The sequence below is a fragment of the Macaca thibetana genome, chromosome 3 (assembly GCF_024542745.1).
Source record: "Macaca thibetana thibetana isolate TM-01 chromosome 3, ASM2454274v1, whole genome shotgun sequence".
NCBI classification, from domain to species: domain Eukaryota; kingdom Metazoa; phylum Chordata; class Mammalia; order Primates; family Cercopithecidae; genus Macaca; species Macaca thibetana.
Genome location: NC_065580.1, coordinates 55178381 through 55191466, shown reverse-complemented (window position 1 = coordinate 55191466; position 13086 = coordinate 55178381). Strand labels below are relative to the sequence as shown.

General features: G+C 41.0%; 1 protein-coding gene across 3 annotated transcripts in view; it reads right to left on the bottom strand.

Annotated features, from left to right (window-relative positions):
* The window catches only part of RELN (reelin), a 515960-nt gene extending 503725 nt beyond the window's left edge, over positions 1-12235 (bottom strand). The window contains exon 1 of one of the 3 annotated variants that reach the window (XM_050782664.1): positions 11714-12235. In XM_050782664.1, coding sequence (XP_050638621.1) covers positions 11714-11939 — 226 coding nt within the window. In that variant the 5' untranslated portion in view covers positions 11940-12235. The remainder of the gene's footprint in view (positions 1-11713) is intronic. The other 2 variants (XM_050782662.1, XM_050782663.1) reach the window with 2 other exon arrangements.
* Positions 12236-13086: the final 851 nt, after the last annotated feature.

Sequence of the window (13086 nt, the reverse complement as noted above, 5' to 3'; positions counted from 1 at the left end):
ATGTTGTTCTTCATATGCAATAACTCACTGAAGATTCAAAACGACCCTGTGTGATGAGTACTATCATCACTATTTTTCAGAAGGGGAAACCAAGACATAGAGAAGTGAGATCACTTGTCCGAGATCACATGACTAAAAAGTGTAAAGCTTGGAAATGAACTCAGCCAGTCCACTTCCTGAGCCTGTGTGCTAGCCACTATCACAAATCCCTGAGAGTTAAGTCATTTCTGATTTCAAAGGCTCATAAATTACAATATCTAAATATGTTATGGATAGAGTGGAATTTTATTTCTATCTTACCTATAAGATTTGAGCGATTCTCACTAACAAGTCCTGGAAACATTCATATTAATTTCCATAAGTCTGGAGCCTCTGATCCTCTCAACTTACAGGATATCAATATATGTAATTTAATGAAGATGCAAAATTCTCAGCTGCTGTTTCCTTTGTATGTTCATCACTGTCCAAGTAAATTCCTCTTAGAGGACAAAATCCTTGGGGAGATTTGTTGCGTTTCCATTTTTGTGTGTTTTCTATAAGGTTATTACATATATGTTGAGTATGGAGCCAAACGATTTTGGTTTCTGTCCTTCCCACTATTTATTCCTATTCAAAGGAAATTTTAAATACAAACTAGCTACCCATTCATCAAGATTGTTTCAAATTTATTTATGGCGCAGCATAGAGAAACTTCTGGGAATAACAACTTTAAATCTATTATAGTTTCTATTAATGTAGTCACTAATTGCTATGAGAACTATTTTGGATATGCTAACATAAAGTAAACTCATTCCAACAGACTGCTATGAATAGCTTTGCATATTCTCACAAAAGACATGAGAATTTTGTAAGTTTGGAGGGTGGGAAAGTAGAAACATGGTTTTCAGATTTTCTTTTCAAACATTGTTATCATAGGTTCAAAGCCAAAATTTAGAAATTGTACTCAAAACCCATCTTTATAGATGATCCTCTTGATTAATTATCTTGGCATTGCCACTTTCAGACAACAATTTTAATTATAACTCATATTAGACAGGGATCCCAAGTGCTATTTTTGCTCACTGATTGATTAAATTAAATAAAAATGTTTATGCACCTGTTGTGTGCCAGGCACTGTTCTAGGCACTAGGAATAGAAGCAAAACAGGCAATAGAGGAGCAAGCAAAACCCGCTTTGATGAGGTTTTAAGGTATTTATACTGATAGAGCACAGAAAGGGAACAAGGTAAAACAACAGAATACAGACAGGATGATAACAGCAATGAAGAAAAATATAGCAGTCAAGGGGATATGGGTTCTGGGAAGAATGGAGCAGTTTTAAATGGTGTGGTCAGGGAAGGCCTCATGGAGAAGGTGACATTTCAGTATGGATCTGAATCAGGAAAGGACAGGCATACAAGGCCATCTAGGGAAAGGCATGCTAGACAAGGGAATAGCACTGCAACGGTCCTGAGGTAGGTCTGAGCTCCTACTGTGTTTGAAGAGAAAAAAACAGGTCCTATGGGTTCAGTGGAGGAATAAGAGGAAGGAGGTAAAATGCTACGTCAGAAAAGTAACCAAACAGGCAGGTGCCACAGGGTTTTATAGGCCATGCTGAATATTTTATCTTTTTCTTAAAGACAGACTGGGAGCAACTAAAGGCATAGATAGAATGGCTATATAATTTACTATTCAGATTTTGTTATTTCTGTTGGTAAAATGCTAAAGTGGATGGATACTGGCAAAATAGAGAAAGACCAGGGCTGTTATAGGCAAATGAGAGAAATATATGATGTCTTAGGTGTAGACCAGAGGAGTGGCATCGTCTTGGCTTTTAGCAGAGCACCCAGGCTGCTGTTTTCAGACTAGCATGAAAGTGAGCAAGCGTTAACGCAAAGAAAGTTGTAGGAGCCTGTTGTAATATCCAGGTGAGAAGTGGCTGTGACAATGGCAAATTCTGGGTGTTTTCAAATGCAAAGCCAGCAGGACTTAGGAATGGAACTGACGTGGAGCATTAGAGAAAAAAGATTTTGAGATTAAACCATTGTAGGAACGGAGTTGGCCTTAACATAGCTGAAGAGACTACAGAAGACGCTTCAGGAGAGTCGGGGGAGGGGAAACAAGAAGCTCCAGTAGCTATCTAAGAGGAGATACTGGGTGGGCAGTAAGATACAGAGGGCCTAAGACAGTCAGGGAGTCATTAGGGAGTCACCAGCATGAAGGTAGCACTGAAAGCATTAGAATGGTCGACCTCCTGGCCTGGGCATGGTGGCTCACCACTGTAGTTCCAGCACTTCAGGATGTCAAGGTGGCAAATTGATTGAGTCCAGGAGTTCAAAACCAGCCTGGGCAACACAGTAAGACCCCATCTCTATAAAAAATACAAAAATTAGTGGGGTGTGGTGGCATGTGCCTATAATCCCAGCTACTCAGGAGGCTGAGGTTGGGAGAATCACTTGAGCCCAAGAGGCTTTGATATTCCCTTACAGGTTGTTAAGTATAAAATCCCTGGCAGTGCTGGGCGTGAGGGCTCATGCCTGTAATCCCAGCACTTTGGAAGGCTGAGGTGGGTGGATCATTTGAGGTCAGGAGTTCGAGACCAGCCTGGCCAACATGGAGAAACCCGTTTCTACTAAAAATACAAAATTAGCTGGGCATGTTGGCACATGCCTATAATCCCAGCTACTCAGGAGACTGAGGAAGGAGACTTGCTTGAATCGGGAGGCAAGATCACGCCATTGCACTCCAGCCTGGGAAACAAGAGCGAAATTTTATCTCAAAAAAAATTTTTTTTCTTAATAAAAATTATATTATCAAAATATTAAAAATAAATTTTAAAAAGGTTGTAAATCGCTTTCTTTTGTATTTTTATGTGTCATTATACTTTGAAGGCATGTTAACTCTTTCAGGCCAACAGTATACTAGATGATTGCTTTGTGCTTTACCTGGGAGACAATGTCTGGTCAAAGAATTATGAACTTACGACAACGAAATTCCAACTTTGTTTAGCATAGATATCAGCTTTCTGGTTTGATTTTGTAATCTTTATTTTAAATAATAAAATTAGCTTTTACTTTTCTTTGTTTTCTCATTTTTGAGATTACTTTTATTATTTATCATTATTTTCCTTTTCCTTTTCTGAAATAACCACCGTTTTGAAAAATAAATATCTACTATCTAAAAGGATGGATTCTGGAGAACTACGCAGCAGCTCTGCTATCTTGGGCAAAACACTAACGTCTCTGTGACTCAGTTTATGCATCCATAAAATGAGAATAGCAGTACCTTCCTCATGAGGATTTTGTGAGAATTACATGAATTAATATGTGTAAAGCATTTACCTCAGTGCCTGGCACATATTAAGTACTACTTTAGGGTTTGCTACTGTTACTGTCATAATTCATTCATTCAGGAGCCTTTGAGTTGCCTTTTTTTCAGGTAATACTAGTGCTTGAAATTGGAGTGCACATCCACTTTTTCTAAGGGCTTAGAACCAACTAATTTCCTCATATTCCTCCATCACACACACTGGGCATATAACACTATTTGCAGGACGAGAATTCAGGAAGTGTTTATGAAAGAAAAGGAAATGTGAAAAGAACTGGAACTATGATCATAACATATCTCAACATTCACAACAAAGGTGGCCCAAACAAAGAGATTACATGTTCCTGAAGGTAAGACTCAGATGTCTGTTTCCTATGTCAATATGTAATAAGCAAAAGAAATGACAAACTTGGATATGGTCCTAGAGGCTGAGCCAGATATGACAAACAAGGTGAAGGTTGGGGCAGAGCTCACATTCACAACCATGTCACACATCTAGATATTTTAAATGTCAACAGGATTTACATATGGTGACACTGCATTTTAGAGAGATAGGAGTGTCAGGAAATAAAGTTAAGTGAAGGAAACTAACAAGCATAAATTATCAGCATATAAGAAGCTCCAGAAATTGAGGTCAGCCACAGGTTACCTTCTCAAAGCATAATTAGAAAAGCTAACATAAAATGCACTATCGTTGCCACCTGTAAAAGTAGCATACCTTAAGGGATAGTTTGAAAATATATTGTCAAAAATTTCCTAGGAAACACCTCAGTTTTATCAAGGTTACCAAAAGCAACTCTATGAGAGGATCCAGAGCAATTCAGAGCTTGATACAGGAATTATGACTGACATAAAAGCGAATGTTAACTAGGACATCTGTGTGTTTAGATGAAATACATATTAATTAGGATTGCATTCAGCTACAAGCAACAGAAACAACTTAATTTTTCTCACAATACAAGAATTCCAGTCATGATTTCAAGGCTGGCATAGCTGTCTGAGGATATAAATGAAGGTCCAGCTCCCTCTAAAGTTCTGTTCCACCATCACTGGCATGTGGCCATTATGCTCAAGGTCACAAGTTGGTTGTATCCGAGCTAGAATACGCAAGGTTAGGACAAAAAGTAAGTGCCTGCTGAGTCTTTCATAAAATATTCTTTATCAGTTTTATCAAGAGTCTTCCCAAAGACTCTGACTGGGTGCAGTGGCTCATGCCTGTTATCCTAGCATTTTGGGAGGCCAAGGTGGGTGGACCACCTGAGGTCAGCAGTTCAAGACCATCCTGGCCAACATGGCAAAACACTGTCTCTAGTAAAAACACAAAAATTACCTGGTCTAGTGGTGCCCACCTGTAGTCCCAGCTATTCAGAAGGCTGAGGCATGAGAATCGCTTGGACCCAGGAGGTGGAGGTTACAGTGAGCTGAAATGGTGCCACTGCACTCCAGCCTGGGCAACACTGAGACTCTGTCTCAATAATAATAATAAAAACAACCTTCCCAAAGACCCTAATCAATAGATTTTCACTTCATATCACTGAATTATACTGCTAATAAATGGCAGAGCAAGATATGAACACGGTTCTATCTTCAGCATCCAGTTAAAAATACTCACGCCCATGGCTCCCTTGCAGCTCCATGTAATTCAGCGATATGAAGCAATTCTATGGGAGGACCACAGCAAATCAGAGCTTGATACAAGAATTATGACTGACCTAAACAGTTGATAATAAATGTACTGATTTTTTTCATATTATCATCAGTAAGAAGAGAAAAAAGGTGTAGAGATGGCAATGGGGGAAACCTGAAGGGAAGAAAGTGAAAGAATTTAAAAAGAAAAGGAATAAAGTTGTGAAGCAGAAAGGAGAAAGGAACAGGAGAGGAAAAGCAAGGACCATGCTTCAAAGGAAGCAAAGGAGGAAAGACAAAGAGAAAATTTACAGGGAAGAAGACAAGATGAGACAGAGCAGGAAGGAGAGGGGAAAGGCAGAGACAGATGACTCAGGTGACCATAGCACTTACGGGTCTACTGTCACTCTTTTTCAGGTCACTTTGTTTGTGGGCACCAGCAGACATCAATAATTGGTGCTATCCGTAACATGTCACCCCTCCTATCATGTAAGAGTATTTTAATCAATAATTTTCTTTTTAAACGGGGTCTTACTCTGTTGCTCAGGTTGGTCTTGAAATCCTGGGATAAAGTGATCCTCCTGCCTCAGTTTCCAAAGTAGCTAGGATCACAAGCGTGTGCCACTGTGCCTAGCTGTAATAAAATTTTGTTTTCAACATGAAGTTGAAGGAAAGCGAATTTTTTAAGGAAAGCAAATTCAGCATTAAAGGATAACCTGCATTTTAAACATTTACTTTGAAAACTCAGAACTCCTATAGTTATTTCTTAGTGGGATTCAATGCTATCTAATTATCTTAGCTTCGTTTTTTATTTTGAGTGATTTAGAGCTGCCTTATACCACAAATCAACATTTCTACATTTGTACTGATCCCCCTACCACACACACATACTCAAATACATTTGCCATAATTGGTTCTTAGAGAGGATAGAATAAAAAAGAAAAAAATAGGTATAGATTTAGAGAAGCAGACATTTTAAAAATAATTGGCTAACCTATAGGCACAGCATTCAACCCTTCAGAAGCTCTGTCTTCAATGAGATGTGCATGGCAGGTGACTGTGGTGAAAATTACTCTCTGAGCCACACAATTGACACCAAAGTGAGATCATACCATCTCATGCAGAACGTTCTGAGAGCCAATAATTTTTTAAAGCTATGCAATTCCTGTGTTTGAACAGTCATTATGAGATATTCATATCTGAAAATTCAATTCGAATATCTGAAATAGTGCTTTTAAAACGCTTTTGCTTAAAGTTGTTGAGACTGAAATGCTATATAGTGCAGTTATTTTTCAAATGACTCTAAAATCAGGTAAAGGGGGTGGATTAATCACCCCCAATGTTTTTGAAATGAAAATATTTAGATAAGTCAATTTCCCTTTTAACGTATATTAAGTCATTACTCAGGCATAGCCTAAACCACCTCTCTCTGTCCATGGTGAACCTGCCCATTCCAACCTAATGCACTCTACCTTCCTTTTTTTCCTCAGTGTAGGGCTATCCAGTTTTTCTATTTCTATGTGACACAAAGAACTTCATATTCGTGTGTGTGTGTGTGTGTGTGTGTGTCTTTTAAAATGTAAATGTTCAAAAAGTACTGGTCACTGAATTTATTTATGCTTTTCAAACGTAAAGGTTATTTGAAATAAAGGGGTCATTGCATCAGCAACTATATATGAAGATTAAAGACATAATAAGTTTCAAACTAGCACTTCAAATGATCAGAAAAACAATTATGGCTTCTTACGCAACCAATTTTAAATAATTGATGGAGTAAGGCTTCTAGTTTATTCTATAAAGTTGACCAATTCCCAGGCGGTAAAAAAAAATCAAAGATAGATTTTTAGATATTTTCTTTTGAATAAAACTAATCTATAAAAATTTGAAAGTCAAAAACGCTGACTTTAAAATCTTCGTAAAATATCACTCTTTTTAAAGATAAAAAGTCAAATTTATTAGACCAAGACAGTTCTGTAAAAACTATATTCATATTATTACAATGACACAACGTTACCATTTTATTCATTAACATTTTCAATGCAAATAAAAGTAATAGTTTAAAACAAAGATTCACACAAATTGGAAGGAAATATAATTAAATAACTCCTAGTAATGTAAGAATGAATGAAGTATGAATTTCTGCCAAAATGAAATATTTTGAACTATAATTCTAAAGACTTGATTTTTAGTTTAAAATTGGAATTGAAACTCACAGTGAATATAAATTACAGGAAGCAAGATTTATGATTTAAGAAACAATCTGAACCACATCAGTAAAACATGTATGAAATAAATTGTAGAGAGTAAGATAAATATGTGACAAGTAGAGCAAAATGCTAAAAAAAAGCCCAATTTTCATAGTCCTATATAGGCAGGACGCAGCTTCAGTTCGCTTATAAATTGCATTTGACAAATGATTTTGAAAGTTTAAATACACTGATTATAGAATCTGAAACATATGAATGATAAATAACCAATCACCTCATCAGCAATGCAGTTACTTTAGTAATAGCAAATCAATTTACTCCAAATAATAAAATCACTCCTTTGAAAGGAAGGAAATCTGGAATATATTTCCAAAAGTTATGTCCGACATAAATATCATCTGGTATTTGAAAGGTCATTAAATTGCACTTCCTTTGAACAATAATTTTTAAACAGCAACCAGTTAATTTCAGAACATATGTGTCCTGAACAGTAATACTGGAAATTGTCAAAATAAAGTGCCCTCAATACTCTATCCTGATTATACCTTTCTTTAAAGTAAATGTTTAGTTTTAGGAATAGAACATTGATTTTCCTGTCTGTCTCACAATATAATTTTTTTAAAAAATGGAGTGGATATACAGCATGAAAAAATTACCAATAGTGATGCCGGACTTACAAAATACAATAAAATCCCCCTTTGAAAACATCATGCCACATCACCAATTCAATTCTACTCAAGGCCAAATTTTTTTCTCTCAGTTGATATTTTAGAGCATACTTCTCATTGTTAATGGAACACTTCCCCTATCTTATGCTACCATAATAACAGAAATTCTAGTCCATTCGGAAATTCAGGTACATTGTCTCACCAAAGCTCAAGTATTTTGGGCAGACTCATTTACTTATGTTTGGCTTTCATGTACAGTGTCTTCTAATGGCTGACCTCTCCTTTTTGATGGTGACTGAGTAAAGCCAACCTTGTGAGGGGCAGTTCCTTATTGACATGATTACAGGGGCATCCAAGTCTTTCTATCCCCAAATCTATTATCTGGTTGCTCAGTGATGCTAAACTTACTTTAAGCAAAGAGGGGAAAGACATCTTTCTACCACTATAAGCAAAAATGTGGGAAAGTTCAATACTGACAAGTCACATTCATCAAAAATTGATTGGGGGGCAAGGGGAAGAGTGGCAAACAAAAACGGATGGTAGCTACCTGAAGGTTGGGGGTGAGGAATAGGAACGATCATAGGTGAGGAAAGGTGCAGACTTCAATCCAACCATCACATTTTTCACAATACTGCCTTTGTCCCTAGGAGAAGGTGTGCTGAATCATGGGGCATGGCTGGAAAAAAGAAATGGCTACCTGACTAAACCATGTAGATTCTTGTTGCCTATTTCCCCATCATTTGCAACTTTCTACACACACACACACACAAAATCCAGGTTTGGTGCCTGAAACGCACATTGGGGAAACTGACCATGTCTTAGGATTTGTGCAAAAGAAAAGGAAATTCTAGAAAAAAAAAATGTTCTGATGCTGGGACCTTTCTAATTCAACATGGTGTGTATGAGAACTCCTTTTGCTGAGCTTTTACATTGTGGTATACTCACGGTTCATTGTGACTAATAATGCCCTTTCAAAAGAGTCATAGACAACAGAATTTAAAAGATATAGGAAGATGAGAGAGATACCAAATGACATTTAATTGAGAGATGAGAACACACCAGATGTAACCATGCACTATTTATAGAGTTGCCAGTACTGAAAATAGATGGATATACTACTTAATGTAAAAATCTGTGACAATTCTGTTAGACTCGAAAGCTCCAGATTTTTAGTACTATATATTTTTTATTTTTGTTAAAGATATTCCATAGATATATTTAAATACGACACATACAGGGACCTATAATTGTGAACCACTTTTATTCTAGACTGGCGATTGCCGCCCCATTTTACATTCTGAGCTCTACTACACACCCCAGTGTCAGAGGGCAGCTGACTGATCTACAGAAATGTTCTATGTTAGGTGCTACTGTGCACACCACCTTTATCTCAATGCATTCTTTTAGGTAAAAAAAAAAAAAAGTCACAACTATCAGCTCTACATCCAAACACAGTTCATTCAAATGGTGACTTCAATGTATATCATAAATGTAACTGATTTTTTCCTGATATAACTGTTACACTTTAAGGATCTAGAAGGTTAGAAATAAAGTCTCAAGCTAACATTTTACAGATTTCTTATAAGTTTAAGAAGACTTCTTGGCCAAAAGACCTTTCACTTTGGTCACATATCAAAATGGACCAACCACAAAGTACATGAGATTAAGTTTTCCCATTGGCAGTTCAATTCTTACAGAAGCTCTCTCTGTGTGTGTGTGTGTGTGTGTGTGTGTGTGTGTGTGTGTGTGTGTGTGTGTCTGAATTTTTAAAATTAATTTTCAAAAGCCTAAAAGGAAAAGAGACATACATAAGCACCACTTCATTTTTAAACATGTCTTCTACCTGTAGAACATTTTACAAAAAAAAAACCCTCTTACTCGAAGGCCTATAGCTACAGCTAGTTCCAAAATCTAAATGTTTAATAAAATAGATAATAGAAATATAAAATCTGACACAATTCTCAAAGCTTATAATAATTTGACCTTTCATAACTTAAATAACACAATTTCTCTACCTTTTCTGGTGGTGGAAAAGAGGTGGAAATTGAGATCCTCCCCCGCAATATCCAACTTGAAGTATCTACACTTTATTCTTACTCTACATTATCCATTCCTTTTCAGACTTAAATATGTGATTATGATGAGTCTTAAGGTGACTTGCATTTGCTAACTGAGGGAGCAAGACCAAAGAGAGTACAATATTTTGGTGTTTTTAGTTAAGTTTTCGATATCAAGACCTTCCAAAGTATGTGGAAAACAGAAAAAAATAATAATAAAGCTTTGTATCATCACATGGTCTTCCATCATAACATGACAGTTACGCCTTTGAGACCAGCCTCGCCCACTTACCCACCGTTCTCACTGGGAGATAATACCGGGCAAGAACTTTTGCTAAGAGTCGCACAGAGCAGCAGGCTCAGTCATCAGGCTTTGGGTTAGGTCTGGTTGCCATCACAGTAGCTGCTCCTTCCACTTAAAGATTCCCATTACCTCAGAAAAGCACAAGCTTGTTCTTGGGAAGAGGGGGTAGTAAGCACTTTTATCTAAAAAGGGACTAGTTACGGAACATTAATTTTCCAAAATTATTTCTAAAATTCCACCAAATTAAACTCCTGCTTTACAGACAAGGCTGCCACCATGTCACAAGGAAGTTGTAAAAAACACTGTTTAAAACCTCTAGGAGACGTTTATTTAGGCTAAATAGATAGATAGAATAGATATCAAGGTTTTTTTAAAACAGAAACTCCTAAGGATTCTTAAAAATTTTAAATGCTTGTCTGTCTTTAGTGCCAGCACCCCATAGATTATCTCCCACCATGCTAGTAATTGTTAGCCTATTACAGATACAAACTATTAACAGGAGCCTACTGGACAATGGTTTCTATTAGGTTGGGTATAAATATTTTGGGGTTGAAATTCTAACTAAATAGTGCCTGTCGCTGCTTAAAAGCTCCATAGAAGTGAAATGTTCAGAAGTCCCAGAAGAAACACAGAAAAGAGACATTTTTTATTTTTCCACATACTCGATGTACTAGCTTAAAATACATGCACTACATGATATTATATTTATTGGAGCTGAATTTTATTTCTTCTATAATGTTTATTTTTGATGCAGGGCTGCATAATGATTCCTTTTTTTAAAAGATACCTCTAAATTATAAGGGATTCCAGCCTGTACCTGGAAATTAAAGCTGTGCAGATAAAATACAAAGTCATTAATAAACATCACAAAGATAATTCTAACAAGAAGCACCATGTAGAAATAAGGCAGGAATCAGAAAAATCATCAGTTACTGACATATTAAATTACACTTTCAAAAGAATAGGGAGCTGGAAGCAGCCGCTCCCTTTCAGGAGGGCTGTTTGACACTGAATGAAATGCCAGGGACTCCTGGCTGGTGAGCAACGGGAACTTTGGGGGCGAGCGGCGCGGGGCAGTCACGGACCTGGGCGCTTCAGTCTGTCACCAGCCTGCCCGCAAAGCCCAACGACAGCCCCAAAGCCCCCCGGGGACCCATCTGGGGGGACCGGGAGCAGGACAAAGGTCTGAAATTCAAGTCCTAGGATTAAAGAAACAAAATGCGCAGGTTCCATTTAAAGTGCCTGCGTTAAGTACGGGGAGTGAGGGGGAAAGACACCGAACCCCAAGAATTCTCAGGCGTTTATCACAAGCACCAGCTCATTACCAGGAAATGCGTTCGGGGAGTGGGGACATGGAGAATGAATCCCAACTCGCGACTCCATTCTCCACTAACTTTACTCTCGCTCCCTGGACCGAGCGCAAAGCTGGGGCCAGGTTTGTCATGGTTCTTGTTTCCAGGGCCCCTTGGAAGAAGGAAAGGGATGATAAAGGTGCGCTGGCTGGCGCACCCGGCGGCGGCGAGCGCGGAGGTGCTGCGGTACCTACCATGGTATTCTTGTCCCGGAACGTAGTAGGTGGGGTTGCCCGCAATATGCAGGGAAATGAGCACCTCGCCCTGCTCCCCATCCCCTTCCAGCTCCCCGTGGTGGGTGCACAGGAAAAAGAAGGGCGAAAAGCGGGGGTAATAGCCCGCCGCCGCGCGCGCCCTCTGCGTCGCCCCCAGCAACAGCGCTAGGAGGAAAGTCCGCCAGGCCCAGCCACTGCGCTCCATGCCGCCGCCGCCGCCGCCGCGCGCTCTACGCGCCGCTCGCTCATTCAGTTTTGGAGACGCTGGGACGGAGGAGCTACGCGGAGAGAAGGCGAGAAGGAGGCGGACGGGAGCGGAGCGGGCTCGGGAGGGGGCCTGGGAACTGGCCCCCGCCGAGAAGTTCCGCGGGAGACGGCGGCTCCCAAAGTTACTTTGGGCCGCGGGAGCGCGGGGCCGGGGCTGCGGGCGCCGAGAGCGCGTTGTCCGCCGCCTCCGTGCGCCGCCGCCGCCTCTGCGCGACGCCCCTCGGCCAGGCCTGGGAAAGCGACCGCCCCGCTCCACACCTTCTTAAAGCCCCGGGCGCCGCGTCCCCCCCGCCGCCGCCACACGTGTCCCGGCCGCTCCCCCGCCCCCGCGCGCCGCCCCGCCCGCCCCCCGCCCTCTCGGGCTGGCTCGGCCGCACCTCGCGCGGCGAGGGGCGCACGCGTCCCCGGAGTCCCCGGCCAGCGCCCGTTTCGCACCCGGGAGGGCAGGGAGAGGCGCGCGCCGGGGAGCGGGACGGGGTACGCTGTCGAGGACCGCTGAGCCCGCGACTCTTCTGCAAGAGACGTCAAAGCCCCGGAGAGGGCACCTCCCGCCCAGCTGTCTGAAGGGGAAGGCCAACCCCTTTTGCCATCAGTGTGCCCTGTTTTTCCTGGGAGGATGCGTGAGGGAAGGAGAGGGGCGGCGGGGACGGCCGCTGGCGCCGGCTTCTTTGTCTGCGCCGGCTGCGTCCCGCGCCCCTCGGGGCTCGCAGCCTGGCGGTCCGGGCGGCCCGCACTCGTTCTGGGAATCCGCCCCAGGCCGCGAACCGCTAGGGGCCCTCGCGCTCCCTTCCCACCCAGGCCCCCTGTCCCTCCCGCCGACCCCGCCCGGCCCCTCGCGGCAGCGACAGAGCCTCATCTGTAGCGGATTTTAAAATGAGATTAAGAGAAAGTGGAATTGGCAGCCTCGAGTGGTGCCTGGAAATGGTGATTTGTGCTGCTCGGTTGTGGGGAATTGTGAGGCAGGAAGAGCTGGCGGAGCTAAGATCCGACAGGCGCTCTTCGCCGGACTGTTCTGTTGTTCATTGCTACTGGGCTCTTCAGTCGGAGATGGGTGTCGTAATTTTTTAAATCAGTGTTTATTTCCT